Source organism: Aulonocara sp. 'chitande type north' Nkhata Bay, linkage group LG6 (assembly GCF_057382095.1).
Source record: "Aulonocara sp. 'chitande type north' Nkhata Bay isolate Kocher_YH1m ecotype deep benthic linkage group LG6, A_spYH_male_GT1.1, whole genome shotgun sequence".
In the NCBI taxonomy this organism is placed as follows: domain Eukaryota; kingdom Metazoa; phylum Chordata; class Actinopteri; order Cichliformes; family Cichlidae; genus Aulonocara; species Aulonocara sp. 'chitande type north' Nkhata Bay.
In genome coordinates this window covers 19,856,074-19,877,325 of record NC_141349.1, presented here as the reverse complement: position 1 = coordinate 19,877,325, position 21,252 = coordinate 19,856,074, and the positions used below count along the sequence as shown (strand labels likewise).

The window sequence follows — 21,252 nt, the reverse complement described above, 5'->3', positions numbered from 1 at the left end:
GGCCCTATCCTAAAAAGGAGAGTTCAACACATCTAGGGTATCGTTCGGTTATCTAGATACTTACCCTAACATTGGAGATCAGGATAAAAGGTCACATGAAGCTGGTTATATTAAGTCATTAAATTAACCCAGCGTTACCCCTGTGGCTTCACATGAAAGGGGTGGTGTTAGTCACACATGGGCCTTTCATAGATCATGTGACTCTTCTTCCACAGAAAATCATCCACCAAGACCAGTGATGTTATCAAAAGTGATATAAATCTCGAAACAAACTCAAAACTTGTGAAAATAACGGGATGAATGCCACAGAAAAATCTTCAGTTAATCTGTTGCTTTAGGGCATGCAATAAATATTGTAATTCTACTTAATAGTTTTAAGTTGAAGTGAGTGGACTGGTGATATTAAAGATTAGAGCTCTAAAAACTTTAAACTGGATACATCTAAGCTTTAAAGCTTACCTTCCCTGCTGATAAAAGGATATGTGGAAATTGCTTCAGTGTGTAGCAGGTCAAAGGGAAATTAATGTGATTGACTGAATAGGTATTCTTCATGTGTGCTCTCTGTTTCCGGGGGTGTGGAAAAAAACAAGACTCAAGTAGAACACCAATAGACATTTAGTCACCACATTAAGACATTCCTGTGGCAAAGTGACACACAGTTTGCCAGTTGGCAGTCCTTCCAGAGCTTTCAACTGAAGCTTGTTACAGTTGCATTCCAAATGTTTCCAGGCTGAGTTAAAGTGGATTTTCTGTGTCAGATGTCTTACAAACACGCTGTCGGTGTCCTCATACAACTTTGGCAGAGCTGATGTGTGAGGGCAGTTATTCATTTGTGACGTGTGCAACTCAGTATGTCTTTCTGGGAAATACATGAACTCTGCATTGGACTAGAGCCTGAGAGATTCTGACATGTCACATATAAAGAAATGTGAAAACTCACACAAACTACACAACCAGCAGTAAAACATTTTTAATTTTTTTTAATTTTAAACAGACATTTCTAAATGTCAAATGACATACAACTTATTATTTGAAACGAGCATAAAAGCCCAAGGTATCAAACCTTAGAATTAAAAAAAAAAAAAACATTTAAGAAAAATAAATAATATAAATGTACTCCGTAGCATTCAGAAACTGCGTTCAGTTGTTCAACATTACCCTGCCCTTCATGTTGTTTAAATATAGTACAACCCCAGGTCCAAAACAGAAACGTATTTTATGTTTTGAAAAATGTAAATTTAAAAAAAAAGCAATGATGTGCAAATCTCATAAGCCCATATTTCATTCCTGCTGAAAAAAAAGAGAAAATTTAGTATTTTAAGAAAAATATTCGTTCATTTTGACTATAATGGCAGCTACACTTCTCAAAGAGTTGGGGCAGGGCCATGTTTATGTAGCATCCTCTTTTTCGTGACTGATACAGGATTCTAGCAACTAGCATCAACAGTCCTGGGTCTGTATTGGTGAGATTTTTTTCTTTCATGATATGTCTTCAGCTGGTAAATGATCGGGACTACCAGTTCAGCACCCAGACTCTTTTACTATGAAGCAACGCTGTTGGAACAGCTTGACTGTGAGATTTAGCATTGCCTTACTCAAATATGCAAGGTCTTCCCAGAAAAAGACGTCTGGACGGGAGCATATGTTGGTCTAAATCCTGCATATATACCTTGGAGCATTGATGGTCCCTTTCCAGATGTGCAAGCCACAAATTCCATAGTTACTGATCTATTTCCATAACATCAAAGAGATCCTGATGGCATGCAGCTGAGCATTGATAACAATACAGATGCTTACTCTCCTCCTCAGTCCGGAGGATGACCATGTTCTCCAAAAAGAAGTTTTCCACTGTGCCTCTGTCCATTTTGAACGAGCATTGGCTGACAGAAGGTGGCGGTGTTTCTGAATCATGTTCATATTTGACTTCTTTGTTGAATCACAGACCTTTAACCTGAATTTTTGGATGGCATACTGAACTGTGATCACGGACGATAATTTCCGGAAGTGTTCCCGAGCCCATTCAGTGATTTCCATCACAGAATTGTGGCTGTTTGTGATGCAGTGCCATCTAAAGGCCTGAAGAGATCCCAAGCATTCAGTATTGATTCTGAGGTATGTCCAGAGTCTTGGAATCTTTTGATGAGAGTTTTTAATACACAACTTTCAGCATTTCTTGGATGTTCTGAATTTTTTTCCTTCATAATCTGCAGCCACAGGTCTTTGCAGTTTAGTGAACCTCTGCCTAGCTTTACTTTTGACAAACTCTGCCTCTCAAAGATGCTCTTTTTATACCCCATCATGTTGCCACCCTGTTGCCAGATAACCTAACTAGTTGAAAAATATTCCCCCAGCTGTTTCTTTTAGTATCACTTACTTGTCCACCCTTTTGTTGCCCTGTCCCAACTTTTTGAGATGTGTTGCTGCCTTCAAAAATCAACCAATTTTTATGATGAAATGATAAAATGTCTCAGTTTAAATGTTTGATATGTTTTCTATGTTATGTCATGAATAAAACATGGGCTAAATTGCCATTGGGGTGCAAAGCTAGAGGACAGTGTTAAGCAGAGGGAAATTTGTAGACTTCAGTCAAAAACCAACTGAGAATCTTGAATCTGAATACTGTGTTTCATCAAAAAACATGTTGATATGATTTCTTGAGAACAGCACAAGTTGTTCATTTTTTGTTTAACATCATACTATCTTTTTAAGGCCCACGTATCCAAATAAAGTTTTCCCTGTGGAGAAAAACCACAGGGAACGTGGATGTCCGCAAAGATTACGGAAACTTTAAGAGCTGTTACAAACATAGGTCAGCGTTTCCAAATATTAACTTTTACCGAGTGAACGTCCAAATGCATGGTCACCGTAAACAAACAAAATAGCTAGTCACTTGAAAACTCTTCTTTTAGGCTAGTTATCTCTCTCATACGCTGATATATGCACATTATGTAAGACTTTGACTTACCCACAAGTTGTTCTGCTTAATGTTGCTTAAGTTATGACCAATGTATGGTGAGGTGGAAAGTGCATTTATTTTAAAATGGACCAATTTTTTTTAATGCCTATGAATGTACCCTCATTACACACACACACACACACACACACACACACACACACACACACACACACACACACACCTCCAGCAACTGTGTTTCCTATTAACAGCATATTTTACATACTATCATTTATGATCTTTAATATTTACTAAAGAATAATAATACTGAATGACTAATTTTACAGTACGTGGCTTTTCTCCTCAAGAGTCAACTTTGCCGTAAGTCCCTTCTGGTGGTCGGTAGCACTTGGGAAAGGCCATCAGCTGCAGCATGTTGAAGGCATATTTCCTGCATTTAATATTTTTTTGAACATTCTCAATGCGACATCCTTCTCTGATGATCAAGTGATGAAGGTGAAAGGTGGAAAAAAGAGAACAAAAAAGTAAACATGAGTGAGGTTTAAAATTAAGTTTGTGGTATTAATGATATACACGCCTTCAAAAAACAAACAAAAAAAAGAACCTGAACATTTTGTGCACTACTTTGTGGCTGCTTTGGGATAAAGAAAGCACAAAACTATGCAGTAAATATGGGATCCGTAGTGTTGTTGTTTGCACATTAGTTTGTAAGTGAAAGGTTCCTGGTTCAGTTCTTGCTAGAGACACAAATCCCTCAAGGGTTTATGTCAGGAGGGGAATTTAGTGTGTCAAATCAAACCTGCAGAGCAACCTGCTGTGGGGCGAATAGTTCTTACAAGTATTCTTGGGTAAATGGTTCTCAGAGAGATGTAAATGAAACTGAAGATTTTTCACACAGCTGTGAAACAATACAAGAGAGTGTCGTGGTTAGTGAAATACATATTGAGCACAATTGAGATCAGTCTATTGGTGCAGGCCTCCACAACCGGCTAAGTTTCTCCTGTGGGAATTAATTGCCCAACCAAACTCGTGAGTTGGAAGTCAGGATAGGATACTAAACAAAATGTCACCAAGGGGAAAACATGCAGAAAATCTCACTTCTAGGCCATTTGATGGGCTAATTATTCACATTTTCATACATTCTCCATGTGGGAATTAAAGGCATGCAAAACAAGGAAGGCTTTTAACAATTCTGATGAGACATTTTCTGTTGTCCCATTGATTTGCAAGTCCAGTTTCATGCAATAGTCAAATGCATTTCAAAGCAAACATGAATGGCTTGTTGCTTGTTGCTGCTGTTGGTGGTGGTTCATACTTATATATATCAGCACCCAGCTGTTTTGTCCAAACTGACCCTTGTATTCATTTAGATCAACATATAGTGTATAAGTCAAAGGTATGTGGTTAAACCACCTGACTATTAAAAGTTAATCCTCTCCCTCAACCAGTCCAAATCCAGAATTTTGAATGGCTATTGAGAAATATTATTGAGTCTGACCGGGGTAATGCTAAAAGGAGAAGGCAAGTTTCCCAGCGGTCTAGATAAACCATTAAAAACATGTATTTTTAACAGAACAGCAGGACTCTTAACCAAACAGATCTATGACCGTTTGACCCATGTGGAGCTACCTTCTCATTTAAATCAACTGTTCTGTGTTCAATCCTCCCATCTGAAGCTCCGCAGTACATCACATCCACTCCACAGATCCACACACAAACTCTGATGTCTGTTTGTCTCTGTCTCTGCTATACTCAAACTGTGGAACACTTGGCCAGCCTTAACCTTATGCACAGTTTCCATCTACGCCAGTCTCCCATTGCCTTCAGTGAGTTATAAACATTTTGTTCCATTCCAAATTAGACACAAGTCAGAAAAAAGTAGACCCAAAAGCAGGACACTGTCTGTGGCACGTTGGAGGACAGCTTTTGGGACTGTGCTAGCCTCCCCTAGTTCAAGTAGTTACACAACTTCTAGAGAAGCACAGAGTAACGCTGCAAGCAAGGCAACTGTCTGATCTTTGAGAATGACGGCTTATGATATCAATTACCAGTACCCCCCCCCCCCCCCCCCCCAAAAACAAAAAAACAAAAAACAAAACACAATAAAAAACAGTTCTCTAAGTAAAATAATAAGAACCTCGACAGTTCAGGAGTCAATGGTCAATGAACCGTACATCTCATATGTAGACATCTGGAAAAAGGTTTATTTTTTATTCTTGCAGTCCCGCAAGCACAAAAAAATGTGTGAATGAGAAGCCGTGGGAACATGAGCTACGCCCAGTTATGATTTCAACTCTTACTGTATGTGTGCAGAGGTATGTATTTCAATATATATACAGTATGACTACTTAAGAAATGCCCACAGGGTTAGGAAGAGCTCAATGCACTGCAGACAATACATGTCAGTAGATGAAACAAAAACACACAGCCCCACAAACAGTGCACCACATATACAGAAACGCTATCAAAGACATCTGTCTTCAGTTTATTTAGACTGTACAAATGCCAGAGATCTTTCAAAATAATTTTTATGTTTGTTTTTGTTGTTTGATTAATATGTCTGTATATTTAAAAGAGTTTCTAATGTTTAAAAAATGTTCCATCTGTTATTCTTGTGTGTTATGACTAGGGATGGGTACCTGTATCCGGTTCTGACATAAACGGTAGTAACCAGACCGAAAAGCAGCGCAGATTTTGGTGCTTTATTTCGGTGCTTTTTTTTCCCTGAGATGTCATACACTTCGGATTCTGGGCAATCATTTTACTTTTGCAAGCGTAGTAGGCGGGCCCAGGTATGTACGTTCTTTTAGAGCAGAGCTACAGATTAAAAATGCCCAAGGCGAAGCGGTCAAAGTCTGGCTGTACTTCACAGCAAAAGATGCAAACTCAGCAGCCTGCAACAAGTGCTTTAAGCTGATACTGTGCAAAGGAGGTAACGCCTCGAATCTGATGAAACACCTGGCGACGTATAGCATTTTGTTAAAAGCCGAGAAATGCGCCGTATTTGATAGCTTGCTGCGAGACCTCACACCGGGCACATCTACTGCGGGTGTGGTGCCTGTTATCGGACCCGGAGTTAGCAACATCCCCCAAAAACCCGAAGAGGAGAGTCCTGGCCCCTAGCCCTGCCAGTGTAGCAGAAATGATGACGGATGATGATGGCAGCAGCAGCCGTGCTTCTCTGCGTGAGTAGCTTAATGTTGTTCGTGTGTAATTTACGTTGTGTAGGCTAACCACGTTATTACATTAATGCACATAAGGTGAACTAGCAAACATCATCATAGCTACATGCGGCTATCTTCTTGTTTGATGGCAGATGCTCCCTTCACCCTGGCCAAAAAGGCTAAAATGACCAAAGAAAAAGTGGAAAACAGCTAAACATGAGAGGTTTTTGGACAAAGTTTGTGTTTTTTCCATTGTTTAAGCACTGCTTCCATCCAAGAGTGATGCCATAAATCCCCTATAGCTGCAGAAAAGGCTGACATTGTTATCTTTTTCCAAAAAACCAGCTGAACATGAGAGGTTTTTGGACCAATTTTGTGTTCTCCATTATTTAAGCACCTGTTCAAGCACCGTTTAAGCACCGGCACCGTTTAAAAAGTACCGGTTTGGTACTGGTATCGGATAAAACCTAAACGATACCCATCCCTAGTTATGTCATCACACACAAGAATAACATAAGTTTCTATGGTGCCGTGTGTGTGTGTGTGTGTGTCAATTTCTGTTCTCCTTCGCATTTTCCAAAGCTGTCCATTGGAGTCTGGCCTCCAGGCCTTGTGTTTGACATCCCTGCTTTAGTTCATATAGTAACGTATAGCTTCTAAAAGCTACAAACACTGTTTATAGTAATATTGGTGGTCTTTGTAAAATGTGAAGAAAACTCTGAAATCAGCCTAATGCCCTCGCTGTCTAGCCCCAGATGTTTTTTCCTTAGCCTCAGATCTCCAGAATAAAAATAAGTCAAATGTTTATTAAAGGAAAGGTGTCTGTTTGTCAGCAGCTGTAAACCACTGAGTGAGCTCCATTCAGCTCAGATGAACAAATTGGTGGCTGCTAACCTGCTAAGCGCTTCAACAATGGGTGTAAGAAGCTTTCTAAAAAAGTTAATTCTACCTTGTGACAGGAATGTTGCTTGTGCACCAAAATGACTTCACATGCAGATATATTTGAGATATGTTTCACAGATCACAGGCCAACAAGTCATTTACAACAGTACGTAAATACGGGCCACACAATACCGGCTTCAGATGTAAACTCAGGTTGGTGAGTCAGTAAGTGCTTCTAAAATATTTATTGTCTCAAGTTAGGGCTGCTGTCAATCTCTGACACACTGAGCCAGAGACTCAAACACACCTCTCACGCTCTGTCACACGTCTATTGTCTCATGTAGGCCGAATCAAAAAACAAATTCATTACTCATGACGAAGCTATACAGATGATCAGGACAAGAGCGAGAAATATCCAAAAATCTATCACGTTGATTTGTAAAAGCAGCAGCAGCACAGCCTCTCTCTCTTTCTTCTCTCAGACCATGCACACAAGGGTCACTTTGTATGTCTAACTCTGAAACTGTCACGAGTCCCAGGAGAAGACCAGGGCCATACAAAACCAACCTCAATGCTGAAACCTTGTAAATATATACTATATGTGTATATAGACAATGACTCAACAAAACAAATGCGTCGAGACATTGTCACTGATGATATTTTAGTTAGAGTTAAAAAGACAAGGAAAAAAAGATTAGTCTGTGTATTCAAAATCTGCTGTGTATGAAATAAATCAAATGGAAAGTTATTATTAAAACACTCAAAAAAGACGGAAAACATAAATTAACAAAAGAAGAAGTAATGTACCGGTGAAGACGCGCATCATTAGGTGGGCCCAGGACAGACTCCAATAGAAATAAGCAGAACACAAACAGATGTACATCTGTGGCTGTATTAAATATTATAGCTGGCATTCAGTAGTTACTTTGATGGCAGTTTAGCTTTTATAGCATGAAATGCTTGGATCTGATAAATAATATCGTGTTTTAGTAAATATATAAGTTGAGCCACTGTGGCAAACAGCTGATACAGAAAACATATAAAATGTAAATTGTAAAAAAACAAAAACAACAAAAAATAATGTGCCGATACAAAGTTTGACATCGCCAGCATGTTTCAGTAACATGTTGCTAAAAAGATTTGCTTTTCCTAAAATAAATGATTTGGCATTTCAATAAGTTATCTAGCTTTCGAGATTTGCTCAATCTGCCCTCACCCCCACAGCGTTTCAAATGAAAAGACGAGATTGGGAAAGAAGGGAGTGTGCTTACGCCACATTTGTGCCATACGTGTAAAAAAAAATATAGTCAAAAACACATTGCTGAAAGTAACATGTCCTTTCATGACCATGAGTATTCAGAGAGTACACTGACGGATGGACTTGTGCATTCTTGCTGTTGATTAAAAAAAAAAAACAAGGAGTCTGGTTTGAGCCATGGGAAACAGTCTCATAATCATACTTTTGGCAGTTAGTGTGATCTTAATGTAACTCTCAGGAAGGCATTTTCTTGTCAGATAAAAACATCTGACGTTAATGCCCTACAGCCTGAGTTTGACATTGAATTATTTGCTTATTACCCGTTAATCCGCAGTACCCCTACTGAAAAGAAGAACTAGTGAACACAGGAAGAAAAGCAGTGAGTAGAGATGTCATTGTCAACAGTTTATTGATATTTTGCAAGCAGAAAAACAAGACTTAAAATGAGCCACACAACCAGTAAGTGGGAGCTAACGAGCAGCAGGGCAATGGGATAAAAGTGTCGTGATGCTGGTTTGTTCTCTGTCATGGCGCCAGCCTCAGGGTCCTCCCACTGCCCAATGTCTCCCTGGGTCAGTCGACTGCAGGAGTGCCCATCAGAATGAAAACAGAACGAACAGAGACAGAGTGTGAAAACACTAGTGTTAGTCCAGTATAGATGCTGTCTAAGTAGGCTTTCTAGGAAAGGTCAGTTGATAAAGAGACCTGACAGGGCTAGTAGCACAAGGCCCACTTAGACCCAGAGGTATTAGTACAGCCTGAATGCAGAATAGCAGCCACAGACAAGTAGACAGTGACAGGTGGAGTAAAAGTGTGAGAACCATGCCATGAAAAACACTGCAGTGTAAGCCATGAAGAAATGGCCTGAGTGAAGTATGAATACGGTCCTAAGTAAACAATCTTTTTTATAGCAGCAGTTTGAAACATGAGACTTGTTTTTTCACATAGCTGATTTCCTTTCTGTGAAATCATTCACATCAGGCTTAGGACAGATTAGCATCACTGTCAGCAGCATTTAAAATAGGTTTAGCAAATAGTGGAACTACTTAGACGAGCGAGGACCTTTGTTTTCATTTTTCTCCTTTCTGCCCCACCTCATATCTTTTCACTTGTGCCAGATATTCCAGTCGGTCAGATCATCCTGTTGTCCTTCTGTGTCTTTGAACTTTTGTCTCCAGTACCTCCCATCTCCTTTTCCCTTCTTTGAAAGATTTATTGTACCCTTGTGAACTCTGGCGAGTATATTCTGCAACCTATCTGCAACACTTTTTGCTTTTTTCCATAAATTCATTAAAATGTCCTTTGTTTACTGAATTCTTTTGCTTTTGGCGTCTGATTGCAAATAATTTTGGAACCACTTTCAGTTAAAAAAACAACTGCACAGATGGGGAGAGGGACAGGAAACATGTCGTCAACCAGTCACAATCTCACTCGGACTGACTGCACTTGTAAACAGATTTCTGAAGATTTGCAAATATTTGCTGTCTAATTCATACATGCAGACAGATTGCGAACAAGCTGCAATCAATTGGAGTCAGTCTGCACTTATATCTGCAACATGTCAATGCATTTAGTTGCATTACGGGCTTGACTGACGTTTTATCATTTTAGATATCCATCATGGTCCTTTCACTGTAAAATTCACTATACTGACTATTCCTTTTCTTCCTACAGTAAAGCAGCCGTATGGCATGTGTGCAAATCTTTCAAATATCACAAGAATAGCCCTGGCCTACCCAAGACAGAAACTTTATCTTTAAAATGTTCCCCTCACAGTTTATACATCTCTGCAGTCACAAGCTTAATTAACTGGGGTTCTCACTGAATATAATTTGGTACTGTTTTGGTTCACAGCTTTACATTGTTTCTGTTCATTTGCAGTTTTAGGAAGAACCTTTTTGTCCTGATTGCACACTGTAAACCATCCCATCAGTTAAAATGTTACTTATTACTAAATGTTCTTGTATAATTGTATAATTGTATTAAAGCTGTGTTTGTGTCGTTAAGAGTTTCTGTCTTCATTCCATCACCTGCCATCAGCTGTCCCATACAGGTCAGTCCCACGGACATTTCAGATGTGCATTTCACCAGTGCCCTTGCCAAAGTTATGCAGTTAAACCTCATGAGATTTAGGCAGATGTGAATGTTTCCCTGCTGGCAAACACACAAACACTAAACTACAGGACTAACAGGAACATGCATTGCTGCCTCTGAATGTGTGAAGAATGGTGATGATGGTGGAGGGAAGGGAATGTTGATCATGTAATGGTGATGGGCTGGGAGGAAAAGTTGCAGATAAAATGCCTTTGATGTGTGTGATGGGTGGTGTGGATGCAGGTTATTACTTGTAATACATGCTTGTAATGACAAGCCTACTTCAGGCTTATTCCATTCTACTGCTAAATGTAGCAAGATTAAGAGTGTGGTAACGAAAACATTGGAAAATTGATATTTTTCTAACTTGCCTGTAATAGTATCTAGTAAGCTTTTTAGAATTTGAGTTTCAGTAAAAACAGCCTCGCATGTATACTCTGAATACATAAACCAACAAGATCCTGAAAGTAACTTCACTTGAAGAGAGGAGACGACGGCAGAAATCTCTGATCACCAAGATATTTTTCGTTGAGCAAAAAATCCGCATTTATGACTAACTTTTTAAGTGCAGTCTGTTTAGGACTGGCTTCTGATGCCTCCTTTAATACTGTCTTACCTGCGCATGCAGTCCAGAGCGCGCACGAAGAAGTCCTTGCTGAGCTGGTGTTCATCACGTAAGAGAGCGCACTGCTCTAGAGTGACAGACATGGATGTTCGGTCTTTGGCACTTTTACAGCTGGTAAACCTGATGCCATTTAACCTTCGGCAGATCTGGTGGAAAGTGGATGAGGGAAAAAAAAAACCAACATCACCATCGGTTTGGCATACATCATGAAGGCAAAATGTTGTGAAGTGACTCATCTCGTTTTACATATCCTGACGTAGACACGTGCACACATCTGCCACGTGATTAGTGTTTTCATTTTTATGTCATCCTTGCTTCACTCTGATGCATCCCTAGTATTGATTACCTGCAGAAGGCTCACTTGCACGCATAAAAGCTCGAGAAGGAGCTTTCGCTCATTTCCATCTGCCCTGGCATTACTCCTCATTTGCCTTTGTAGTTTCAAGTTACTCATTATTAGTTGAGGTGTGTTTTACTTTTACCTCTGCCAAGGATGATTCAGGTAATGTTCACGTGCGTGTGTGTTATCATTCTTTCAAAAGTTTTGAATGAATTTTGATAAAACGTTGTAGGGATGTAGACTGAGTTTCTGTTAACAGTCCATTAAAATTTAGTTTTCATCCATGAGGTCTTCAAATTCAACTTCATCTTTTAAAAACCAAAATGGACCAAAAGTCTTATAACTTCATTAAATACGATTCTTACAAGTGTAGTGTGTACTGCCAACAAATCGAATACATACAGTGGTCCCTCGCTAGAACGCAGTTCACCTTTCGCAGTTTCGCTGTTTCGAGGTTTGTTTTCTTTTTTTTTCCCCTATAAGAGCGAATTGTGTTCTGCGTCCTGATTGGCTGTAGACCATTGTCAATCAATCTCGCGCCATGTCTCCTGCACAGTACACAATGCGTTCAGCTTGTCAAATTTACATAAATCTGATCGCTTAGCAGTGTGACTGTACTGTATGTTTGTAAGTTTTCTCCCCAACAAACAACAATGTTGACGAAATGTTTTGCACCATCTATGGCACCCGTGGGCGCCTTTGGTTTTATTCTATTATACTGGACTTATTTTTTTTATGAAGGTTTGAACTTTGAGAGTGTTTAAACAGATTTAAAGTATCATGTCACATTTGACCTCTGACCTCTCCCTCAAGGTCAATAGATTTATCTGAAGAATCTGATCTGAAGTGATAATAATGCCATATTGAGCTGTTTAAAACTATGTTTCTCTATAAAAGCCTGCTACAAACTTAAAGTATGCTTAAAAAGAACAAAGAAAACAACATGAATATATAAAAAATACAATATCGTTCCCTTCAAAGTAATTACCATCCAGACAGTAACAACAGTAGAAGCCTCACCGTTCCAGCAGTCCACAGTATCTCCACATTCTTTTTCTTCTTCGCGACTACATTCTGGCCCAAAGTTTCAAGTAATTCCTTTATGTCGGTCTGTGTCTGAAAACACGGTAGACCTGTTTGCACAAAACAAAAACAGAGGTTAATGAAGACAAGCTTCAGGCTGTAGATCAGGTGTGGATATTTCTTTCACAGAAATGTTCTACATGTTAAAATTCACGGTTGCTTTATAAAAGGTGTGAACCATTCTAATGGGATTATAGTACACATTATTCACCCACACAAAAAAATATGTTAATACTGTTTTCTGCACATAAACACATGAGACCAAAGATGAAGATGTTTCTTTAGTAAAAATTATTTTAAAGTTGTGCACTTACATTCTAGTGGCACCTTTTCACTTAATGATTTGTAATAGGCTTCTAATGTCTCAAAGTTCTTCTGGTTTATTCTTTCTTGTAGAGAGATATCTCCAAACCTGAGAGCAGAACAGAGTGCAAGATCGGTTAGGGAAAAAATATTTATCCTGATGGGCAGTTTGTGTGAATCCTGGCCAACCCTGCCCCAAACATGGTTCAGTGGGGTGGTCTCTGGATATGGTGTTTGTTACTGGTGTATTTTTTTTGTCATAGCCCGTTGTACGCCAGTGGTGCGAGTATCAGTTATTATGCAAATGTACTGTTTATAAGGTTGGGGAAATCTGCAGTCAGATGAAAACAAAGAAGTCACTTGTATGAGTGAAAACTCTACATCCAGATGAACAGAGTTGCTTCTTCTGTAGTGTTTCGGGCCTCTTGGTGTTGTTCAGCTGGTGCGTCCTGGATGAATGTTGGTTTTGAACATTCCTAGAGTTTTTTGGTATTTCTCTGATAAGTTTATATTTGGTTTTCAGCCTCCCACACTTGCACTAAAATTGAACTTCATATGGAGAGCTCCATTGAAAGGTGATGTTAGGTTCAACTTCAGAAGTCTTGCCTGTTTAATTTCAAATGAAATAACAAGAAAGCAGCCCTCATATGGCCACAGAACTGCTAGTCAGCCAGCTGCTCATATGCTTTCAATCTCTGAAAGTATGTTGGGTTGGTTTTTTTTTTTGTAAAACCCATTAAATCACAGCTGAAAGTCTGCACTTCAACCACACATTAATTGCTTGATTTGTGGTGGTCGTGTACAGAGGCAAAATGATCAAAGTTTCCCCCAAAAAAAGCATATGCACCTAACTGTATATATGCAGATGTAATGTCCAAAGACCCACTGGATTAGCAGCAAGAGAAAACAAACTTAAAAACTACCTATAATTTATGTCTAAATTGATTCAGCAAATACACTATCAAACAGACAAATAATTCCTATTTTAAGGTCAATGCGTACAATAAGTCAAAGTTTACGTAGGAACCAGAAAGAAGAAACTTCAGAAGATTATGAAAAGGTTCATCAGAGGTTTTATAGACCGGACACAAAATTTGCTTCCATTTCCTTCAAAACTGTCACGTTTCCATGAGAGACCCATAAACCTTACCAAACTTTCCAAAAATCACAAATCTTTTAGTGCCTCTTGCAAACATGAAGAGCTGACTCGAAGCCAATCAAAACCTACAATGAATCATTTCTACCAAAATAAATTATGTTTTTGATAGAAACTCTCAGCACTCCACGCAGGGGAGCTTCCAGCTACCGGATGGAAAGGCGTCTCTGGCTAGACAATGGAATTCAAAGAGCCAAGATGAATGAAGATGTACCATTACATTTTAGTCACGTTAAAAAAAAAGCAAACTATAAAGCACAACTTGGAGATACTGTAAGCAGTTGGAACTTGGTTGGATCACTGGGTGAAAGGTCATTCAAGGTAAGGGAGGTGAAAGCATTGAGAAGGCCCGTGGTAAAGGTTCAAAAAGCTCAAGGGTCAGGGAAGAGTACAGCAGGCAGGTTTCTACGCCAAAAATAATGTTGTTATTGTTTATGTAACAGCAGCTATATGTGCTTTTTCTTTAAAGCCATAATCACTATTTATCACGTAGCAGAACTAAAAACAATAAAGGCACTTAGTAAAAAAATGTGAATATGCTATTAGTGGTTTGGATGGCTCCAGCTATAACTAAACAACAATAATCTTTTAGTTTTAGCTATAGATTTAAAGCATTTCCTTTAGAAATGACAATAGGATCTGTGTTTAGATCAGCACATACACAGTGCTTGTCTTCATGTGCACTGGAGTGGAGCAAAGAATATCCAGGTTACCTTTCTGCTATTGTTTGTTGTTCATTAATCCCCACATTAAAGAGCACCGGGAATACTCGGAGAAGCTTCCCCTCCTTGATTTCCTCTGGTAAGGTATGGAAAACCAGTTTAGGTAATGGCACTTCTACAGTGAAGTGGTCTCTAAATGCAAAGAGAAAGTGAGAGAGAGAGAGAAAATAAGGATTAAGACGGTGAAACATCCATCAAAAAAGTAATTTGATACATTTTACCGCATGATAGATGTGATATGTTTGGGAAGTTCTATAACATGATACCTAAGACAGGCCTGAGCAAGATGTAAAGAGAGAAACTGATGGTGTGTATACAAACCAGAGAGCCAGTGTGCGCGTTTTAGAATTCCTCAAAGAGTGGCACGGAAGTGGGAGGTGCCACAGGAGTGTAATATCACACCAGACACAATGCTCAAGGTAAGCAATAAGAAAAAACAGCTTGACCTGTCAACAGCTGTCCAACACGTGAGCAAAGGTTCTCTTCAAAGATGGGAAAGGACATTCGTGATCAGCTGATTTGAACTTTTAAACCAATGTACAAAACTGCTGTGGACTGAAGCCAGATAATATCTGTGTCAACAGCTCATCCGTATATGGAGTAAAGTTCACCTGGTTACCAGTTGTATTGTGAAGCTATGCTACCTGCAATACTATTAAATAATTCTTTTCCCCTATGGGAGGTATCTTCGATTAGGCTAAATTTTTCTTTCAAACGTTTCTCGACTGAACTGCACTAAATAAATGCTAAAGTGGTTTTTAACTTTTTGTCTTACAAGACTGTGTGAAATCATAATCACGTATAACAATTGTTAAAATATGGACTTTCCCATACTCAGTAGTCACTCTCCTTTCCGCCACTTGCACAGTGTGGTGGCAGATTTCTTTTCTCATGTATTAATCACATATTTAATCATATCACATTAGTTATAGTAATATCACTTTCTCACTTTACTATAGTAAGAGCACTCCTGTCACTAGTTTACATGCATGTGGAATGTTAACACAGTGAGGCCATTGTAATGGGAGACGTTAAACAGATAGTGGGACTCCTTCTGCTTATCAGGGATGTAAATCCTTCGGTGACGGCCAAGCAGAAAACAAGGTCATAATTCTCTCTGTGAGGGAGAAGGTATAGCCCACCCGTGAGAGGGGCCAACATGTAAGAGTTTGTGGAATGTTCTTTGTCTGTGTCTCTGTATATGAGATGTAAGGGCGGTGGCCACAATTCAGAGATGGTCCTGGTGTTCCACTGGGATGCTCTCTCCACATTGCAATGTGTTTATTAAACCCACTTCAAATCAAGGTCACTGGGTGTGTTGCAGGTCATTGTTAAATTTTCCCTGACAACAGTTAACTACTACTTGACACAGTTCCACACTTGTTTTATCTTCTAATACAAGGATAATAAAAATAATACACACATGCATGTGTATTTTTTTTAAACGTCAATTAATAATTCAAATAATAATTACATTATATCTCAGTGACTCTGCATTTATTGAATGCTAGCTACTTTTGACAACATCAAAGTCCAGATATGAAGAGGAAAGTTTCCACCTGCATTCCTGAATGAGCCACAGTGAACGGATACTTGTCTAAGAGAAAACGTGTGGAATTCAGCCCACTCGTAATTATGCTGTGTCATCCTAAGACTTTTGGTGCTGAAATTAACAACATGTGCACTAGAGAGGAAATGATGGTTTTACAAGTGGAGGCCGTTGACATTTTTCTTCCCTCCTAGTTTTCCTGACTGTTTTTCACTAATAGATACACAATTACATTAGAAGAGATGTGCAGGGGGAACAGGATAAGCACTGCCAGAAGCCTACAAATGACGTCCAGTAGGCCACTGGTGTGAATGTCTGACAAAAACATCAGAGACAGACTTCATGAGGTTGGCCTGAGGGACCAGCATCCTTAGTGGATTGCGTGCTCTGTGCCCGGCACCGTGGAGCATGATTGGCATTTGCCATAGAGTAGAATACCAGAGTTGGCAGGTCCACCACTGGACCTGTCTGTGTCCTGTGCTTTTCACAAATGAGAGCAGGTTCCCCCTGAGCACATGTCACAGACATGAAAGGGTCGGTAGAAGCCGTGGAGAACGTTATTCTCCCTGTAACATCATTCAGCATCACCGGTTTGATGGTGGGTCAGTGAGGCATATCCATGGAGGGATGCAGAGACCTCTAATAAGGCTAGGCAATGGCACCCTGACTGCTATTAGGTATCGCGATGAACCCGCCGGTGCAGTGGGTCCTGGGTTCCTCTTGGTACACAGCAATACCCTTGAATATGTACCCAAGAGTATGCAGGCGATTCCTGGGGCTGAGATCCTGAGCCAACCAGACATAGTGGTGATTGAGAAGAAGCAGAGGACCACAGTTATGATACAGTGACAGTCCCAGTAGACAGCAACATCAGGAACAAGGTAAACAAGAAAATCAAGCTTAAGTTTTTCTTTTTTCACAATATGAAACACAAAGGAAAGCACATGTGATGACCTACACTAAAGTGATACAAACAAGAAAAAAACCTGCTCCGATATTTTTTATGCTGCAGATCCGTGTTGGAGCTGGTGTGAGAGGGGTCCTGGATGTTTTGCATAAGTGCGCCAATTGTATCCTTAGTGAAACACAATGCAAGAGAAAACAACGCTGTTTTGTAATGGCTGGCTTCCATTATAACAAAGTTCCTGTGTTCAGTTTTCATTGAACACAGAGTATGAATCCCCCTACTTTTGAAATATACGGACATTTCCCTTCTTTAAACTTAGATTTCCTCTATAAACAAAGAAACTCTCTCAAGCCAAAAACATTACTTTCTATGTTTGCATATCTCAATAAAACGAGTATAGCTTGATTTGATGCTGATTTTCTGATCTCAGAGGTATATTAGAAACCATTAGAGGTGACCACATGTGCCGCAAATAAGTGTTTGGCCCGATTTCCTTCCTATAATTGGACTTGAGCAAGAAAACAAACAAACAAACAAAAAAAAAACAAGGTCTTACCGTCGGCCACAAACTAAAGGCTGAAGGTCACTGAGGTCATCGGACTTGGCCTCTGTAATCTTGAACATGACTCTCTGCAGGTCTGAGATCCCCACTTCCATGTCTTCCAGCATCCCGAACTCTTCACCTATAGCGGCCACAGAAAACAAGCTCGACAGTGATGTCAGTCATTCTTGTTGCATGCATACACACAACAGGGCATGTTTAACAAAGACCATAACTGAGAAACCTCCCTCCCTTGTATTTATTCAACTCTTACTGTTACTTACTGTCCTCTTTATTTCTATGACAAACATTAACAGGAGATATACCATTTTCCAGGTCACAATTAAAGGATGAAGAAATATGGGTGTCGGTAATGAAGGCATTTAGCCAAAAACAACACTGCAGTGACTCACCTTGCCTCACCTTGCTATGTACTACAGCTTAATCATTCACCTTACTAGTCTGACTTGCTTAAACGTGCTGGGATTTACTTAACAGCAAACACAAACAGTAAAATTCAATGTAGGTCGTGAGGTCACCGGCGTGATTTCACTCACTGTAGGTGCTGAGCAGGCTCTCAAACTGAGCAACCAGGCCAACGAGGTGAAGCTGCCTCAGGAAGCCTTTGTCCTGCATTCCCGCGTACAACCGCATGACGAAACCACAGGCCAAGGCTGCCAGCTGTTTAACACACAAACACACAAATACTAAGACATTTTCAAACAAGCAACTATGCAGCAAACACTAAACGGTGAACCAAGAATACACTGGGTCCAAAATACTGCGATTCAGCTCAATTATAAAGGATCAGAACCTGCAGCCACTTTCACACCACAACAAATGTGTTACCTGAATCCATGTTACTCCTTTTATTTACTTGCTCATGCTCATTTAATGTTGATGTATACAGCAGAGACATGCGAATGAGTCCTACTGGAGTAAACCCTTTAAATATAAAACATAGTTCAGAGCCTAACAAATACATGACTCCACACCCTGAGTTCTACAGTATGCAAACATGAAGTAATATACAACCAACATATTATATTGTTTGCACTGATTATGCTGTACTTTGGACCACGAGGGAAAAAAATTAGATGACAAAATCCTTTACAGCTCAAGCTGCTATTGCATAAAGCAGTGAATGGGCAGCAGATTTATGATTCATTCATGAGAAGAGAAAGTATCGACAAAAAGCAAAAATCTTTCAGATTAAATTCAGATGAAAAGAAGCTCCATGCTCTGGAGGACTCCTAAAGAGTTGTTTATTATGCCAGTGCAGCCACCTACTGCCTGACTGAAGACTATGTCTCGCCTCTGCTGGAGCAGGAAGCCCTGTGGAATGCTGCAGGCTGCCTCCTGCAGGAGCACAAAGGTCATGGCTCTCTTCGCCTTCTCCACCACCTCCATCACGCAGTCCTTTAACCGGGTCACCAGAGGACACAACTGCTCCCTCCAGTCACCTGTGAAAAAGAGATGCAATGGGGAACATCTCAATCACAGCAAGCGATTTCTCTGCGAGGTCAAGCACTGTATGCTGCAGTGTGAGGTGGAAGGCCCCACACAAAAATGCAACTTGGTTTGAAACACTGAAAAGGCGGCAGCAAAGCACAAAATTAATGAACCCCTCGGAGTACGCCAGCTTGCACATCTCAAATTATAGACCGCATGTGTGTCCTGCTGCCTTTAGGCAGATGCAGAAATTTAATAGAGGAATTTTTCATGCAGACTAAAAAATTTTAGACAGCAGATACTGTAAGAATCATCCATTCATTTAAAAATCAGTGAAAGGCTTTGAGAAAGTCCCACATTTTGAATTGAAGAAAAAAAAAAGTGTAGGTTTATCTTATATGCATTGATCAGTTTTACTGTGGTCTGTTTACTTTAAATCCAATTATTCTTCCTAAACTGGCAACTTGGTGATTTTTCTTACTATTTCCATCTGTTTCTGGCTGATTTGAACATAAAAATATCTCAGCGAGCAATAAAATTATTATTATCTCTGTTTTTTAAAAGGCACATATGAAAATTAGGGTAGAAAATTGGTAAATTAAAAAAGAAATCTTCACGCTAAACTGTTTCGTGTTGAAGGCGTCATTCACAAACAGTGCGCCTAGAAGATTTAGCTTGTTGTTTGTATGCTACGATCTAATGATGAAGAACAACCTCATTCTTACAAAACATTTTATACTTTTCCAAAACACCATGAGCCAAAGTTTCTGAGAATTAGGATTAAAGGCCTATAATAAATAAATAAATAACATAATTCATTAAATATGACCTACTGGCTGTCAACCCCTCACAGTCTTAATTCTTATCATCATCCCATCGATGCTGGAGAACCTGGATGTTTTTTTTAATAACTGCCCTGCGTTACTCATCCTGGGCTGACAGATCAGGTGTTACTGCACCACCTGCTTGTAAACCATGAACTGAAATCGTGCGTCTTTCCTGATTTCCTCCTTGGACACTATTGTTTCAGTTTCTACAGTTGAACTTTCTCTTCTCTCATTTAAGTCATCACCTCACCCTCCGCCTGTAATTCTCTGTGGGGGTTTCAGAGTTGCAGTTAATATTCATATAAAATATTTACAGTCATGGCACAAAGATAATTCGTACTCTTTCAAATATGAGGTTATACTCGTACATAATAAAAATAAGACTTTTAGACTTTACCAGGTTTTCAGATTTGGTAAATCGCAACTGAGACGAACAGAAAAACTAGGTCTAAACCAGAATCAGTGTGTGAAAAGTACAACCCATTATTCAGGTTGTAGATCCACATTTAGTAGCAAAATTTGGAAGGAATCTTTTGATGAATGATTTTATTGGTCAGAACTTTGAAACACTTTTCTGTGCAACATTGCAAAATTCATGTACAGCTCTCTGGTGGTCCTACCACAGCATCGCAGGCTGAGGTCTGGAATTTGACTGGACCACTGTAACATGCGACATGTAACAACGAGATGTAGCTCGTGGGTTTCTCTGAGCACTGCTCACTGTCACTGTCGTTGTCAGGCTTTATAACCCTTCCCAGCCTTATGAGAAGTAACAAATTGCTTCTGTAAGATCAATTTAAGGATTGTGTTGCCACACCTGAATGCTCCAGACCACGTGCTGCTATTACAGCACATGTCCGATTCAGCTCAATTTTAAAGGCTCGACCCGATATAATTTTTTTTTTTTATCATGTCCTGTTGCAAAAAAAACTTAGAATTTAAAGAGGGTGTATTTTCTTTTAACCATTACTGTAAATGTGAAGTATTGTGAGATATCGCCACAATTTTCCTGTCTACACCAGACTTGTTGACCTTTGATAACAACATTGTGCAATAAGTGTTTTTATACACTTCTTCTTTTATTACTTAAGTTAAATAAATTATCCTGTGCAGTACACATCAGACTGGAGGCCATATAAAAACATATTGTTGTGTTTGAAAATCAAATCACAACTAGGAGGGTACAACTACTTCTGGTCATGAATCATTGGTATAGACTATATAATTTCTGTCACACTGTTATAATATTTAAGCTCTCATTGTACCGTATTACTATCAGCAAACATCAAATAAATTATGTAATCCTTGTGACCTCTTTGTGGTTGTTTATTTTGGACATGCAGCAAACTCAAAATGTGTGCAGGAAACTTGCATTGCAGCTGTGATGATGCTTTCTCTGCATCCTTCACTGGTTTCTGATAAAGTCGAGCCTCTG

The 21,252-nt window shown here is 39.5% G+C and overlaps 1 protein-coding gene across 8 annotated transcripts in view; it reads right to left on the bottom strand.

Annotated features, from left to right (window-relative positions):
- Positions 1 to 965: 965 nt before the first annotated feature.
- inpp4b (inositol polyphosphate-4-phosphatase type II B) overlaps positions 966 to 21,252 on the bottom strand; it is a 173,676-nt gene continuing 153,389 nt past the window's right edge. For 7 of the 8 annotated variants that reach the window (XM_086295439.1, XM_086295441.1, XM_086295445.1 and 4 more), the window contains 8 exons: positions 18,829 to 19,001; positions 18,096 to 18,219; positions 17,554 to 17,680; positions 14,533 to 14,673; positions 12,675 to 12,772; positions 12,298 to 12,410; positions 10,929 to 11,083; positions 8,611 to 8,799 (listed from right to left, as the gene is read on the bottom strand). In XM_086295439.1, the coding sequence (XP_086151565.1) occupies positions 8,625 to 8,799; positions 10,929 to 11,083; positions 12,298 to 12,410; positions 12,675 to 12,772; positions 14,533 to 14,673; positions 17,554 to 17,680; positions 18,096 to 18,219; positions 18,829 to 19,001 (1,106 nt within the window). In that variant the 3' untranslated portion in view covers positions 8,611 to 8,624. Of the gene's footprint in view, positions 3,390 to 8,610; positions 8,800 to 10,928; positions 11,084 to 12,297; positions 12,411 to 12,674; positions 12,773 to 14,532; positions 14,674 to 17,553; positions 17,681 to 18,095; positions 18,220 to 18,828; positions 19,002 to 21,252 lie in introns of those variants that run through there. The other variant, XM_086295440.1, reaches the window with a different exon arrangement.